Source organism: Macaca fascicularis, chromosome 8 (genome assembly GCF_037993035.2).
Source record: "Macaca fascicularis isolate 582-1 chromosome 8, T2T-MFA8v1.1".
Lineage (NCBI taxonomy): Eukaryota > Metazoa > Chordata > Mammalia > Primates > Cercopithecidae > Macaca > Macaca fascicularis.
The window spans coordinates 26,110,588-26,126,910 of record NC_088382.1 but is presented as its reverse complement, the minus strand read 5'-3'; the positions used below and the strand labels follow the sequence as shown (position 1 = coordinate 26,126,910).

Here is a 16,323-nt window from a genome sequence, read left to right as displayed (position 1 = left end):
TGTGGGCCCCTCCCCTCCTGCTAAGGAGACTCCTTCTCTTTTAGGTGATGGCGGGGACCCTGAGCATGTGGACAGTGTGAGTTGGTTTCTCCAGGAGCTGGGGGCTCAGGGGCTCAGGAACTGCTTCCTGGGACAGCAGAACCTGGGTGGGTGGGTCCCCATTGTCCTCATGGCTGCCCTGACTCTCTGAAGTGGCCTGGGGGCTCTGGGCTGACTGTGGGGGACACATGGCTGTTTTGAGCACCGCATATGCTGGTGAGCCCTGCTGCAGCCCAGGTGACACCCTTACCCCACAGCCTGCACCCTGGGGATGGGGTGTCTGCCAGAGCACAGCACTGGGGCCCTGGCCCCAGCAGCAGGTCCTAGATGTGCTGAGACTGGGCTGCCTGTGGTGACCTCACTGAGAGGGGGTGGGGATGGCAGGTCCAGCTGCATACTGGGGACCCTGCAGCGAGCCCTAGGTGTGGATTCCTGAGTGGACTCTTTGCCTTCCCAATGTTTTTTCCAGAGCTCACATTCCCCACAACGGCCTGGGGCTGAGGACAATGCCCTCAATGAGATCGTGAGTATCGTGCAGCCCAGCCAGGTCCCTGAACAGGAAATGGAAGTCCAGGAGCCAGCAGAGCAGACAGACGTCAACACTTTGTCCCCAGGGGAGTCAGAGCATCTGCTGGTGAGTGGGGGACAGGTCATTTTGTTTCCTGGCCCGCTGCTTACCTGGGATTTCACAGACAGTGCAAGAGGGCAGTGCCTTAGCTCTCCTGGCCCAGGGGAAATGGAACCTGAAAGAGACGGGGGACTGCAGAGGACAAAGCGGCTGCACTGAGGTGGTGACTGTGCCAGTCTGCAGGACACCTGCTTCTTACTCCCTGTCCTGTCCTTGCTGTGTCCCCAGAGCCTGGAGCTCCACAGGCACAGAGTGGGGGTCACAGGGTTCATTGGTGACTGAATAAGGCTGCACAGTCTCCATCGTGTGCTCCTAACAGAACTCAAGGAGCCCTTGCTTATAACAGTAGGAGTTTTAAATTTACTCTGAAATTGTTATTACATTGAACATATTTCAAAGTTTGTATGGCAGCTTCTAAAAAGTAGGATTCCGAGTCGATGCACAGAGGGCTTTTGTATTGGACACTCGCACACAATCAGTTCATATCAATCCATCAGTTTTGATATGATACTGAGTAGGTGGGAAATCTGTATATACATTTATTATTCATTGCTCATAAGCACTGAAAGTCCTTCCCTCGAACATAGGATGAGATTATCCATTTTCTTGCAGTGTTTTATTTTTAATGATTTGATTTTTTTTTTTTTTTTTTTTTTTTTTTGTGAGAAGGAGTCTCCCTCTGTCCCCAGGCTGCAGTGCAGTGGCGCGATTCGGCTCACTGCAAGCTCTGCCTCCCGGGTTCATGTCATTCTCCTGCCTCAGCCTCCCGAGTAGCTGGGACTACAAGCGCCCACCACCACGCCCGGCTAATTTTTTGTATTTTTAGTAGAGACGGGGTTTCACCGTGTTAACCAGGATGGTCTCGATTTCCTGACCTCGTGATCCGCCTGCCTCGGCCTCCCAAAGTGCTGGGATTACAGGCGTGAGCCACCGCGCCCGGCTAATGATTTGATTTTTAACATACCGCAATATAATCTAAACAGAATTGAATTTTTTTTTTTTTTTTTTGAGACGGAGTCTCGCTCTGTCGCCCAGGCTGGAGTGCAGTGGCACGATCTCGGCTCACTGCAAGCTCCACCTCCCGGGTTCCCGCCATTCTCCTGCCTCAGCCTCCCGATTAGCTGGGACTACAGGCGCCCACAACCGCGCCCGGCTAATTTTTTGTATTTTTAGTAGAGACGGGGTTTCACCGTGGTCTCGATCTCCTGACCTTGTGGTCCGGCCCCCTCGGCCTCCCAAAGTGCTGGGATTACAGGCGTGAGCCACCGCGCCCGGCTAATGATTTGATTTTTAACATATCGCAATATAATCTAAACAGAATTGAATTTTTGATATCATATAAGCTGAGGAACTCCCTGAATTGTTCTGAGTCTCTGTTTCCTTCTTCCAAGCCCACTTAGCGACTAATTCTTCCTTTTCTCTCTGCCTTTGCCCTTTTGCCACCTCCTTTGCTACATGTCAAATGTTTATTTTTTTCTCTCTTCCTCTTCACTCTTTTTTTATTTTTTTAAACTAGATCTTGTCCTTGAAAATATCAAATGTTTATGTGGGCAGTGATCTCTTCCACCTAGACTGTTTCTGTTTCTTCCTTGCATCTATACCACTTTCTTTTTAATAAAGAGAAGAGATTTTAAAAGGAAACAAATGAATAATGCCAATACTTCCTCCATGCTTATTAATCACTTCGAACATTTTTTTTTTTTTTTTTTTTTTTTTTTGAGACAGGATCTTACTCTATCACCCAGGCTGGAGTGCAGTGGCGCGATCTTGGCTCATTGCAACCCCTGCCTCCTGGGCTCAAGTCATCCTCTCACCTCAGCTTCCTGAGTAGCTGGGACTATAGGCATGTGCCACCGTGCCCAGCTAAGTTTTGTATTTTTTTAGAGAGACTGGTTTGGTCATGTTGCCTAGGCTGGTCTCGAACTCCTGAGCTCAGGCAATTTACCCTCCTTGGCCTCCCAAAATGCTGGGATCACAAGCATGAGCCACCATGCCTGGCCTCATCATTTTTTTGTTGTTGTTGTTTTTGTTTTTTGTTTTGTTTTTTTGAGACAGAGTCTCGCTCTGTCGCCCAGGCTGGAGTGCAGTGGTGCGATCTTGGCTCACTGCAAGCTCTGCCTCCCGGGTTCACGCCATTCTCCTGCCTCAGCCTCCTGAGTAGCTGGGACTACAGGCACCCGCCACCACGCCCGGCTAATTTTTTTTTTTTTTTTTTTTTTTTGTATTTTTAGTAGAAACGGGGTTTCACCGAGTTAGCCAGGATGGTCTCGATCTCCTGACCTTGTGATCTGCCTGCCTCAGCCTCCCAAAGTGCTGGGATTACAGGCGTGAGGCACCTTTTTAAAAAGGAGGTCACCCATAGCCACACATCCACCAGAGTATGAAAAAACTTGATCATATCAAGAGCCTTCTTCACTCTTTCCCCAGGCTTCTGGCCCTTATATTTCAGGTAACTACAGTGGATAATTTCTTGCAATTCTTTGCTAAGCTCTTTATGCATATGCCATCTATGTACATACATGCATATGTATATATGTGGTATTGACATGAAAAGGATTATATCATGTACAACACCAAACAAAACTGTCTAATATGTTTTAATATCTTAGACAGCAAATATGTTTTCAAAATTATTTTCACACATCTTAAAATTTAGAATTAGATAAAATTTAGAATTATAAGATTTTCTCCAGCACCCACCCCGCCACCACCACATAATCACTGGATGTTAAAAAATATTAATTTAAATTAATAAATGGTTCTAGGAATGATTGAGATCCTTTCAACATTCAATTTTATTATCAAAGAAGATAGTATTTCAAGTCTTTTATTATGACTCAGTCAAGATTTGGGGGTTTATTTCAGATAAATTATTCCTATTCCTCATCAAAGCTGTTTCTTTGCATTTTGGGTCTTCTTGTAAGTCCATTTCCTAATTTATTATGTCTGCTGCTACTTTTCTTTTCTTTCTTTTCTGAGATGGGTCTCACTCTGTCACCTAGGCTGGAGTGCAGTGGTACAATCATGGCTCACTGCAGCCTTGACCTCCTAAGGCCAAGTGATCCTCCTGCCTCAGCCTCCTGAGTAGCTAGGACGACAGTTTCGTGCCACCACACCCAGCTTTTATTTTATTTTATATTTTATTTTATTATTTTATTTTTATTTTTATTTTATTTTAGAGACAGGATCTTGCTATGTTGCCCAGGCTGGTCTCCAACTCCTGGACTCAAGCAATCCTCACACCTCAGCCTCCCAGAGTGCTGGGATTACAGGTGTGAGCCACCATGCCCAGCCTCTGCTATGTGTTTTAACATTCATCAGGGCTGGGTGCAGTGGCTCATGCCTGTAATCCCAACAATTTGGGAGACTGAGCCGGGCAGATCACTTGAGGTCAGGAGCTTGAGACTAGCCTGGCCAACATGGTGAAACCCTGTCTCTACTAAAAATACAAAAATAAAATACAAAAATTAGCTGGGCATGGTGGCACACACCTGTAATCCCAGTTACTTGGGAGGCTGAGGCAAGAGAATCTCTTGAACCCAGAGGTGGAGGTTGCAGTGAGCCAAGATGGCATCATTGCACTCCAGCCTGGGAGACAGAGTAAGACTCTGTCTCAAAAAAAAAAAAAAAAAAATCATCAGGACATATTCATTTTTAAGTATTACAATTTAAACCTTGGGGTTTTAAAAATATACACTCCTAATTTAAATATTGACTGCTGTATTGGCCTCCTTCCGAGAGTCTTGCCTCTTTGTTTCCTGTCTTGTTGCCGGAACTTTCAGAACAATGTTCCGGAAGTAACGTGCTGCAGGTCTCAGGGCTGGCTGGTGGTCTGGTTCAGTACTGGACTGCAGGACTCCTGGCTCTGACCGGGACGTTCTGCACTATGTGTTACAGGAACCGGCAAAAGCTGAAGGGCCTCAGAGGAGGGGGCAGCTGGTTCCAGTGAATGAAAACGACCCCACTGAGAGTAAGTGTTTTGCTCCTGGAGATGCAGCAGGAATGGAGGGAATAGGGACAGTGTCCTAATTTCTGTCCCCATAGGTGAGAGGGCTCTTCCAGAGTATTCCATGGAGGAAGCAGGGGGTCCTGTGGTATAGACCATCTGGACCCTAAACTGTCTTCTCCCATCTCTTCTCCCCACTCTACCTCATCCTCTCTGCACCCTATCAATGACCCTAATGACTCTGTCCGTCCCCTTGTCCTCTCTCCTCCTTTGTTCAGGGTCTGATGTAGCCCCCGCCCCAGGGACCTCCTGAGGGGCTGGCCTGTCCTGCACAGCACTACTAACCCCAGTGGGCTAAGGAGCTCTTGACCTGTGCCTAAGCCCAATTTGCAGAGCTATTGTGTAAACGACATATGAATTCCAAAGACTTAATGCAGAAAAGAGTGGAAAATATTTCACTCATAATTTTTGTATATTGATTGTACATTAAATTATATTTTAAATATATTCAGTACCATACATTGAAATGAATGTCGCTTGTTTCTGACTTTTTTAAATGAGGCTGTTGGAAAACATAGCTTCGTGTTCCTGGCCCCGTCTATCTCTAAGGACGGCGGGGCGCATCATGTTGCACACACATCTCATTTAATCCCTCATTGTCCCAGGATCTGGGCAGCGTTGCTCAGTCTTTGGGTTCGCTTCTTGCTCAGAGTCTGTTTGCCTCCACCTAGCTCTGCCCTAGCACCAGGAAGTGAGGCCGAGCTGGGTGAAAACAGAGGTCCCCTGTCCCAGGCCCTGTGCTTTGCACAGATGCAGACATGGCCGCCCTGGGACCTGCTCCCATGGCAAGCGCAGCCCAGGCAGCCTCCTTCCTCTGAGCTCCCGCTGCAGCCACTCTCTCTCCCTCCCTCGGGCTCTCACCCATTTTGCTTTCTGCCTCTGTAGGGTTCCTCCATCCTCCCCTGGTGGGTTCTCAGCTCTGCGTGAGGGCTGATTCTCTGATGACTTTGACTCCCCGAAGCACCTTGGGTGCGGGGGAGGCCAAGCAGTGTGGGAGCGCTTTCTGTGGATGGGAAGTGGGTGGGCGCTGGAGCGGCAGGTTTGCCGACACACAGGGCTGCCCAGGTTCCCTGCCTTGGGTTCTGGGCCTGATGTGGGATCCTCTGCCCTTTCTGAGTCCCAACTCACCTGGCTTTCTGTGTGGCTTTCTCCACCAGCTCTGAGACAGTGCTTCGATGACTTTGCAGCCATCGTGCCCTTTGACGCCTGGGAGCCTCTCGTGAGGCAGCTGGGCCTCACGAACAACGAGATAAAGGTGGCCAAAGCTGAGGCAGCAAGCTCCAGGGACACCTTGTACGTGATGCTGATAAAGTGGGTCAACAAAACCGGGCGGGCCGCCTCTGTCAACACCCTGCTGGATGCCTTGGAGACGCTGGAAGAGAGACTTGCCAAGCAGAAGATTCAGGACCGCTTGTTGAGCTCCGGAAAGTTCATGTATCTAGAAGATAATGCAGACTCTGCCACGTCCTGAGTGTGAATCTCTTGAGGAAATCAGACCTTCCCTGGTTACCTTTTTTCTGGAAAAAGCCCAACTGGACTCCAGCCAGTAGGAAACTGCCACAATTGTCACATGACCAGTACTGGAAGACACTCTCCCATCCAACATCACGCAGTGGACGGAACATCCTGGGACTTTTTCACTGCACGTGGAATTATTTTTGTAAGCGGAATGTGAACACTATGTAAATATCTAGATCATTCTATGTTTGTGTGTATTTTGAGATTTGGTTTGGGATGTCCTATTGTCTTTACAGCACTTTATCCTAATATAAACGCTTTATTTATTTATGTGGGCTACATTGCAAGATCTATCTGGCTTAGCATTTATGCAGTTGATGTCCAACTTCACTTGACACTATATGATGTGAATTTTTTTCGGGGGGAGGGGGAGTGGTTCACTCTGTCTCCCAGGCTGGAGTGCAATGGTGCAATCTTGGCTCACTATAGCCTTGACCTCTCAGGCTCAAGCAATTCTCCCACCTCAGCCATCCAAATAGCTGGGACCACAGGCGTGCCCCACCACGCCCGGCTAATTTTTTGTATTTTGTCTAGATATGGGGGGCTCTCTATGTTGCTCAGGGTGGTCTCGAACTCCTGGACTCAAGCAGTCCGCCCACCTCAGACTCCCAAAGTGCTGGAATTAGAGGCATGAGCCCCAGCACCTGGCCTTACCTTTCTACTTTTATAATTCTGTATGTGATTATTTTATGAATATGAAGAAACTTTAGTAAATGTACTTGTTTACACAGTTATGTGAATGGATTAGGTAAACAAAAATGAGGAGACGTACAATGGGGGAAGAAGAAAAAGTCCTCTGTAAGATGTCACTGTCTGGGTTCCAGTTCTCCCTCAGCTGTACTTTGGTTTCAATGACTGGCAACTTCTAAAGGGGCCAGCCTTTTGAACTGGACAACCTTACAAGTATATGAGTATTATTTATAGGTAGTTGTTTACATGTGAGTCGGGACCGAAGAGAACTGGATCCATGTGAAGTCCTGTGTGTGACTGGTCCCTACCTGGGCAGTCTCATTTGCACCTGTAGCCCCTATCTATGGACAGGCTGGGACTGAGGCAGACGGGTTAGATCACATACAGCAAATAGGGTCTATGTCATATCCCATTTCCAGTGAATGTAGTGAACTTGAGCCCTGTTTAGGTTCAAGAGAGAGAGGACAAAATCTGTCTCCCACGTCTGCCATGGCATCAAGGGGGAAGAATAGATGGTGCTTGGGAGTTGTATGAAATGGTTGCCATCTCAGGAGTAGATGGCCCAGCTCACTTCTGGTGATCTGTCACCCTGAGCCACTGAGTTGCATTTTAGGGTACAGATTCCCTACTTGAGGAGCTTGGCCCGTCTGTAAGCATCTGACTCATCTCAGAAATATCAGTTCTTAAACACTGTGGCAACAGGACCTAGAATGGCTGACGCATTAAGATTTTGTTCTTGTGTCCCGTTCTATTATTGTTTTAAGACCTCACTAACCATTTCAGCCTCTTTCTAACAAATTCTTCTCCACAGTATTTCAGTCATGGCAGGATCATTTAAGCAGGTAGTCATTCCAGGAGTTTTTGGTCTTTTCTGTCTCAAGGCATTGTGTGTAGTTTTGTTCCGGGACTGGTTTGGTGGGGACAAAGTTGGAATTGCCTGAAGATCACACATTCAGACTGTTGTGTCCGTGGAGTTTTAGGAGGGGGTGGCCTTTCTGGTCTTTGCACTTCCATCCTCTCCCACTTCCATCTGGCGTCCCACGCATCGTCCCCTGCACTTCTGGAATGCACCAGTTGCTGCTACCTCCTGGTCTTTGCCTTTGCTGCGCCTCCTGTGCAGGACGCTCAGCCTCAGGGCTCAGAGGGAGCCAGTCTGGTCCCAGCTCCCTTGTCCCTTCCACAGAGGCCTTCCTTGAAGATGTATCTGAAGTGTCAGCCTTATCAGTGTTTAAGATTATTCTTTTTTTATTTTTTATTTTTTGAGACAGAATCACACTCTCTCACCCAGGCTGGAGTGCAACGGCGTGATCTGGGCTCACCGCAACCTCCACCTCCTGGGTTCAAGCGATTCTCGTGCCTCAGCCTCCAGAGTAGCTGGGATTACAGGCACCTGCCATCACGCCTGGCTAATTTTTGTATTTTTAGTAGAGACGGGGTTACACCACGTTGGTCAGGCTGGTCTTGAACTCCCGACCTCAGGTGATCCACCTCTTCCTCCCAAAGTGCTGGGATTATAGGCGTGAGCCACCACACCAGGCCAAGCTATTCTTTTAAAGTAAGCTTCCTGACAACATGAAATAATTGGGGTTTTTTGTTGTTTAGTTACGTTAGGTTTTGCTATATTCCCAGGCCAAACAGCATGTGATACAGGACAGCCACTTACAGTGTGTCACTCATGGTTGGTGTCCTTTCATGCTTCTGCCCTGTCAAAGGTCCCTATCTGAAATGTGTTATAGTACAAACAATACAAGGAAGCACATTGTGTACAAAATATTTATGTATTTATGAATTCATGACCAAATTAAATATGAAACCTTATATAAAAAGAGGTGTGGTTTTTGTCTCCCGCCCCCAACCTCCCCTCCTCCTGTGAATCAGCTCTTGAGTGACAGGAGGCCAGGGCTGTGCTCCTGCTGGGACTCCTTCCTCCCTCCCTCCCCTCTGTTTTCAGGATTGGCCTGCTGGGGGTGTTTTCCTGCATCCAGGAATTCTCTGGAGTTCAAAGAGCTAGGTTCCTGGGGACTGGGATTCATACTTCCTTCCCCTCTCTCTCCTGTCTGCTCCTCCCTCTGGGGACAGGGACACCAGTGCTGGCCTGGTTTACCCACAGCCTCCCAGGAGGGTTCTCTGGGCTGCCGGATTGTATCTGGTTCCGACAGCTCTCGGGGAAGGGGCAGTGGGTCCCCTAAGTTGGGGAGCCGGCCCTGTTTCTCAGGGAGTCCAGTGGTCACTCTCCTACGGCTTCCTACAGCCCTGGGCCGACCTTCATTTTCTCTGCCCCGGCCTTCCCTGCACCCCCACCAGGGTACCCAGGTTGCTCAGCCCTGCAGGCACCTAGACCTATTTCCCGTTCCCCTTGCCCTGGAGGACCCATTCTCTCTCTCATCCACAGCTTCTGGGAGGCCCAGGCGTTCCCCAACGCTGTCCGCCTTCCTTAGAGGGGAGGTGGAGGTGCTCCAGGCTCCCACTTCCGTCCCCGCTGCCCTGCCCGTGGGCTTTTGGGCCTCACTTGGAGCCCTGGGCTGCGCTGAGCCGCAGGGAGGCCGAGCAGCCTGTAGAGGGCAGCACACCCATGGCTTTCCAGCCAGCCGCCCTGAAGGCCCGTGGAGGGGAGGCAGCCACAGTCCTGGAGGAGCCTGGGCCTGGACAACATGGCTCCCCATGGGGTTAGAGCCGCTTGTCCTCCAGCCGCCTGCTCTCTCTTGATGGGGATTTAACCTCTGGTCACTAGGTCCTGCTGGCTGCCTTTGTTTCGGCTCTATACCAGGCCTAACCAGCGTTTTGCTGGAGCCCACCCCTGGGCCAGACCCTCTCAGCTAGAACATCTTTCTCAGGCGAGGCGACTCCTGAGCTCCGAGCCCACAGCCCCACTGCCTCCTGGCTCTGCCCCTCCTCCGTGGGACTCCATCTTTTACACCTAAAAAGGGTGTGGGTAGTGAAATTTGAGTCAGGTTTAGAAAACGGAAAGGGGCAATTGTGGCCCAGCTTTTGCCCCATGGGGGCTGGGAGCTAGTTTCAATCCCCCACATTCCTCCAGCCCCGCCCTCCTCCTCTCTAGACCAACCCTGCTTTTCCTCCTGCTCCATTCTCCCTCTTCTCCTTCCCCTTATCCCACCCCAGCAGTAATAAGGTGGTGTCCTTTCACTACAGGCCTGTGCCCCTTCCCCTGACCTTTGGCCCCTATTGCAGCCCCCCCAAAAATATCCACCATAAGCACCCTGTAGGGTGATCCTCTGAAGGCAAGGAAGGGAGCCTGCAGTCTCCAGATGGGCAAAAGCAAGAGTCCGGTGGCATTTGAGCCTGGAGACCAAACCCCTCTTTGCTGCCAGCCCCGGCCCCTCAATCACCAGCCCTCTGGAGGCCAGGCCCCTGTGCTGCCCTCGGAGCCAGCTGGCAGGGTCAGGGCCTCCGCAGTCAAAGAAGTACCGAGTCCTTTCCTGAAAGGCATTGAAGTCGATTCTGCAACCTAAATCTTTACCTCCTCATCATGGGGGCCTCTGTTTCTAGAAATGTGAGCTAGGCAGGGGCTTTTTCTGGTTTTCATTCTTTGGAGGGATAGAGGACAGAGTGTTTGTTGGTGACTTTTTGTTTCGGTTTCAGTTTAGTTGTTGTTGGGTTTTGTTTTTTGCTAATTTTGCCCCACCCTATAAAAAGCAGTGCCACCCAGAGGCAGGGGAGGGCCCTGAGGAACACGGGGTCGCTGTGCACTCATTCCTACTTCCTTCTCCACCTGTCCCAGCCGCTTTCTTTGGTTCCCATCTCCAAATCTGAGGGTAAAGGAGGGGTGAGGGAGAAGTTTCTTGTTGCACCAAGAGGCACTGCTTCTAGGCCTGGAGCTCCGAATGACCTCTGTCCCCATTCTCAGGCCTGTGCCAGCACAGCCCCCCAGGACAGAGGGACGCTGGCAGGATGCAGGCCTTTCCATGTCTGGCCTTTTGCAGCTGGACCCCGGGATGTAGAAGCCTTGAGTTGGGCTCTGAAGGCTCAATTTCTACCCTGACTTCTCCAGTAAGGATGTGAGTAGACTTCGTGTGGAAATGTCCACAAAACAAATGCAACACTCAAGTCCATCGGTGGAAAGACATGGCCAACAGGGCCAGGAGCCTCGAGGATCACTTCTGCTTGCTGGGAGGGGGGGCTGCCTCCCTGGCCAGAGCAGCAACCAAGACACACAGAGAAGCCCTCGAGGCTGGGAGGCTTTCCCTTTGACTCTAGGGCTCTCAAACCCAGAGATAAAATGCCAGAGCGCTTTGCTCCTCCAAGCAGTTGTCTCCTGTCCTGCTTTGGGTCTGGGAACCTCTGCAGGTGGTTCCCGTTCTGCTCCACAGGGCCCGGCTCCTCTCTGGCTGAGCCACGGTGGCTGGTAAGAAGAGCTGCACCCTGTGGGTCCTGGTCACGTGGGCCCCTGGTCCCTGTAAGGTGGATGGGGTGATGCGGAAGAGCAGAGGGGCGAGGGCGGATGGGGACAACAGCAGCAGGGTCAGAAGAGGGTGGGAGCATCTCAGACCACAGCCGAGGAGGAAGACGGGGACGAGGAGGAGGCTGCCGAGGAGGATGGGGAGGACGGACTGTTCCAGAAGAGCCAACGCCGCTTGGGCTGCCGCTTGAGGTGGAGGTAGTCCTCCTTCTCACGCTCCTTCCGTGCCCGCTGGTAATGATCTTCCTCCTTCAGGTACCACACAGGTGGCCACCGATGCTTCTCGAAATACTCCTGGTTTTCTGGAACAAAGAACAGTGCAGTTTGGTTAGAAAGGAGGCAGAGGGACAAGAGGAGCGTGGGACACCAGTCCCACCCCACCACAAGGCCTGCAGCAGGCCCCCAGCCCAGCCCCCAACACATTCCCATGGCCCACGGCACATGAGCCTCTGAGGCAAGCAAAGTGCCCAAAAAGCAGGTCTGAAAGTCAGCACTGGGGAAGCTGAGTCCCTTTACAAAGATGGGAGCGATCTAGACAAGGGCTGCCTGTGCATTGGGAATGAAACGGACAGAGGTGAAGGATAAGGGAGAAGGGGTAAGCGAATGTCGGCCAGGAGATACTCAGCATGGTTAGGGGATGAGTGGAAGTTTCTGGCCAGAGCTGAGGTTCGGGGGGGAATATGGAGTCAGGGCACAGCAGGACACAGCAGCAGACCAGAGGAACGGCTCGCCTTATTCTGCCGGGTACGGGGGGCCGTGGAAGACTACTGTTTCAATGGAAGGTCTGGAACCAGGCAGTGATGCTATTGGACCTTTGCTCTAGAAAGAAAATGCTAGGCTGGGCGTGGTGGCTCACGCCTATAATCCTAGCACTTTGGGAAGCTGAGGCAGGTGGATTGCCTGAGGTCAGGAGTTTGAGACCACCCTGGGCACCATGGTGAAACCCCGTCTCTACTAAAATACAAAAAATTAGCCGGGCGTGGTGGTGGGTGCCTGTAATCCCAGCTACTCGGGAGGCTGAGCCATGAGAATAGCCTGAACCCAGGAGGCAGAGGTTGCAGTGAGCTGAGATTATGCCACTGTACTCCAGCCTGAGTAACAGAGCTACACTGTCTCAAAACAATAAATAATTTTTTTTGAAGGGTTGTAGTAGTGAAAAGGAGAGATCGGGGTGAAGACTCGGCAGCACGCAGCAAAAACATGGAACAGGGAGGAGGGTCACGGCAGTGCGGAGGGAGCCCAGAGAGGACCCCATGGAAAGAGTGGCAGGCCCCTCAGGGAGGCCAGGGAGGCCTCTCTCTGGAGGCTGTGCAGTTCCTGTTGAGCTCTAGGGCCTAAGAAATTAATCAAGAAGAGACAGGAGGCCTCGGAGGATGCCCAGACCTGGGTGGTCCAAGCTGTGGCCTGTGCCCATTCCTGGGTTGTACAATCAATTTAGTGGGCCATGAGCATGATTAAAAAGATGTATATATTTTCCTATATGTGCCTGGGTCACAAGATGAAATGTATTTCTTATTATGGTATTCTGTCCAGAAAAGTCTGAAATCGACCAACTCTAGTCCAGTATCCTCTTCATACCTCTGAGAATGAGACGCCAGAGAGGCAGGGTGCGGAGCCTCCAGGCCAGCGCTTTTCCTGGGGCCCCTTGGCTTGGCTGGAGGCTCCTTCGCAGGCTGCTCCCAGCCCCAAGGTCAAGGATCACTGGCAGCCTCCGGGTCCCTGGGATTACGTGGGAGCTGTGGACCCCTAAGGGGAGGGCAGCAGGTACTGCCAGGGCTGGCCCCGATGCTCACCTGGGGACATGGCCTTCATGTCTCGGGGGAACTTGCGGCATACGTTGTTGTAGTTGGTGCAGATGTGGTGGAGACACCAGTCGGCCAGCTGGTACGCACAGTGGAACTGGGGACAGAAGGGAAGAGCATCTGTACTGAAATCCCCAGGGGAGAGGGTCTGCATAGACACCTCCAGCTGCCTTCAGAGCTGAAGCTCTGGTGCAGGGTGGGCAGCGGCCCTGCAGTCCTAGAGAGCCTGCGCCAGAGGCAAGGTCACACAAAACTGAGAAGGATGATGCTGCCTCAGGCTCCTTGGCACCACCACCAGCACCACCATCGTCTCACCTCTGTTCTGCCCACTCCCGGCATCCTCGCTGCAGACTCCAGAGCCCTATGTAGTGGCTTCATACTGCATCTGCCCTCCTCAGATCTCACCCCACGTGACTTCCCTCTCCTCCGCATCCAGGACCAAGGCAGCCTGTACCAAGGCACTGACAATGAGCTGAGGGAGCTGCCTTCCCAGGGGTGTCTGCAAGCCCTGCGTGAGCCATGCTTCCACTCCACACGCTAATCTTTGGTGGCTGAATTTCTGGCACTGTGAAGGCCAGTGTGGGAGATTTGGCTTGTCTGTTTGGGATTAAGGGAGTGAGCAGTTAATTTCAGATGGAGAGTCCTCACTGCCCCTTAAATGACCTCAGGCAGGCAGCAACCATGTGTAAGCCTGAGCCTGGGGTTCCCTCTCCAGCCCTACTGATGCCTAAAGTCTCATTCCTTTCCCGCTTGGCCAGCTCCCCTCCGGGTACATCAGGAGTTCCCCAGCTGCTTCCTGGCATGGAGGAGGAGATGGGCTCTGCACAGTCAAAGAGCCCAGTCCGATGATAGGTTCTCCCGCATAGACTGCCTTCCACCCCTTCCCACTCACAGCCAATGGGCAGGCAGAGTGTAGAATTGAGACTGTTGTAGATTCCCTCCCCTGCCATGATACCTGAGCCAGTTCCAGGAACACAAGGACGTCCCCATCGATGTCCACCATCATCTGGGTCGCTTCCATCAGCCCGGTCACTGTGTACTGCTCTGTGACACACACGGCCACCAATCAGCTGAAGAAGCACATGACCCGCGCTCACCCTGCCCCCCCATGTCCCCCAGCTCACTGCAGGGCAAGGAAAACCAGGGCCCGGGCAGGTCCTCACAGGCCCGAAAAGGCCCCAGGCTATGAAGTCTGCTGCCACCAGGGGGACCCCAGGGAGGAGAGCAAGACCTCGACGGGGTGGGGTAGGAAGAGTAGGAGGACATTAGAATTATCTTAAGAGGATTTTTCAAACTACGTATGTCCTGCGACATAATCTGATATAGGTAGGGTCAAAGTTCCCAATAGAACCAGCCTCTGATACAAAAGGGAGAGTGTGTGAAACCTCATGTCTGCTGATCACAGAAAAAGGCTGAGAACTGTGAGTTAGAACTAGGAGTTAAGTTTAGTTGTTTGCTTTAATTTACATTTTGTAACAAATTATGTACTAACCTTGCATTTTAAGTTAAAACATTTATATTGAAGAAGTAAACACTCTTGGTTCTGAATTTTAATTAGAACATCAGTATAAACTCATGAGGTATCTTATCTTTAAAAAGATCAATATATTTTCCCGCTCTGCCCACAAAAATGACCTAGAAACAACAGTCTTCCCAGTACAATGAGCATTCCTAGTGCACACAAATACCAGTTCCACTTCCAACACAAGAAACCAGGACTTCCTGGAGAAATGGCTGATTCCAGGTCTAGGGCACAGAATGTTCAAGAGAAACCTAGAACATCCCATCATTCCAGATAGAGAGGAAGCTCGTAAGACTCGAGCCAAGCCAAAGAGTGCAGGATTTGAGCCTCAGTGAGGATAACTGCAATTAACTGAAACCAATCAAGAATGTTCAGATCTAAGAGATCATAATAATACTTCAAAAACAAACAACCGGCCAGGCACGGTGGCTCACGCCTATACTCCCAGCACTTTGGGAGGCCAGGGCGGGTGGATCACTTGAGGCCAGGAGTTTGAGACCAGCCTGGCCAACATGGTGAAACCCCGTCTCTACTAAAAATACAAAAATTAGCTGGACAAGTTGATAGGTGCCTGTAATCCCAGCTACTCGGGCGACTGGGGCATGAGAATCTCCTGAACCTGGGAGGTGAAAGTTTCAGTGAGCCAAGATCATGCCACTATGCTCCAGCCCAGGTGACAGTTAAGATTCTATCTCCAAAAATAATTTTAAAAAGTAAAAAATAATGTAAAAAACCATACTGTAGTGTTTAATGACACACACTTGGATGATAAAACTATAAAGGAAAGTAAGGAAATATGCCCATAAAAAGTACCATAAAAAGAAGGAGTACTAGGCAAAGGGCTTCCTCTTAGGGAGGAGAGAGGGGTCTGTGAGAGAGGAGGGAGAGGCAGAGGACTTCTGGTGGCCGGCAAGATTCTAGTTCCTGACATAGGTCATGATTAGAAAGGCATTTTGCTTTATAATAATTCATTAAACTAGGCCAGGCTTGGTGGCCCACGCCTGCAATCACAGCACTTTGGGAAGCTGAGATGGGAGGATCACTTGAGGCTAGAGTTTAAGACCAGTTCAGGCAACACAGCGAGACCTCATCTCTGCAAAAAATATAAAAATTAGGCCGGGTGCCATGGTTCACGCCTGTAATCCCAGCACTTTGGGAGGCTAAGGCGGGTGGATCACTTGAGGTCAGGAGTTCAAGACCAGCCTGGCCAACATGGCAAAACCCCATCTCAAATTACAAAAATGAGCTGGGTGTGGTGGCGTGCGCCTGTAGTCCCAGCTACTCAGGAGGCTGAGGCAGGAGAATCGCTTGAACCCAGGAGGCAGGGGGTGCAGTGAGCCAGGATCACACCAATGCACTCCAGCCTGGGCGACAGAGTGAGACTGTCAAAAATAAAAAATAAAAATAAATTTAAAAATTAGCTGGGTGTGATGAGGCAGGCCCATAGTCCAAGCCACTTGGGAAGCTGAGTTGGGAAGATCGCTTGAGCCCAGGAATTTGAGGCTGCAGTGAACTATGATCAGGCCGCTGCACTCCAGTCTAGGTGACAGAGCAAGATCCTGTCTCTAAAAAAAAAATAACAACAATAATTCAGTAACCTGAACATATGTTTAATGTGCTTTTATGTATTTGTGTTCTACTGAATAAAAGTTTTCAGCTGGAATTAATGGCCTCACAGGAAGCATATCTCACAAAACTTAA

The 16,323-nt window shown here is 50.5% G+C and overlaps 2 protein-coding genes across 8 annotated transcripts in view; one reads left to right on the top strand and one right to left on the bottom strand.

Annotated features, from left to right (window-relative positions):
- TNFRSF10B (TNF receptor superfamily member 10b) overlaps nucleotides 1–8,707 on the top strand; it is a 50,349-nt gene extending 41,642 nt beyond the window's left edge. For all 4 annotated transcript variants that reach the window (XM_005562831.4, XM_005562830.4, XM_074000498.1 and 1 more), the window contains 4 exons: nucleotides 45–76; nucleotides 509–673; nucleotides 4,565–4,637; nucleotides 5,831–8,707. In XM_005562831.4, the coding sequence (XP_005562888.3) occupies nucleotides 45–76; nucleotides 509–673; nucleotides 4,565–4,637; nucleotides 5,831–6,144 (584 nt within the window). In that variant the 3' untranslated portion in view covers nucleotides 6,145–8,707. The remainder of the gene's footprint in view (nucleotides 1–44; nucleotides 77–508; nucleotides 674–4,564; nucleotides 4,638–5,830) is intronic.
- Nucleotides 8,641–16,323, bottom strand: part of RHOBTB2 (Rho related BTB domain containing 2) — a 33,580-nt gene continuing 25,897 nt past the window's right edge. For all 4 annotated transcript variants that reach the window (XM_065518986.1, XM_065518988.1, XM_065518987.1 and 1 more), the window contains 3 exons: nucleotides 14,056–14,144; nucleotides 13,092–13,197; nucleotides 8,641–11,600 (listed from right to left, as the gene is read on the bottom strand). In XM_065518986.1, coding sequence (XP_065375058.1) covers nucleotides 11,383–11,600; nucleotides 13,092–13,197; nucleotides 14,056–14,144 — 413 coding nt within the window. In that variant the 3' untranslated portion in view covers nucleotides 8,641–11,382. The remainder of the gene's footprint in view (nucleotides 11,601–13,091; nucleotides 13,198–14,055; nucleotides 14,145–16,323) is intronic.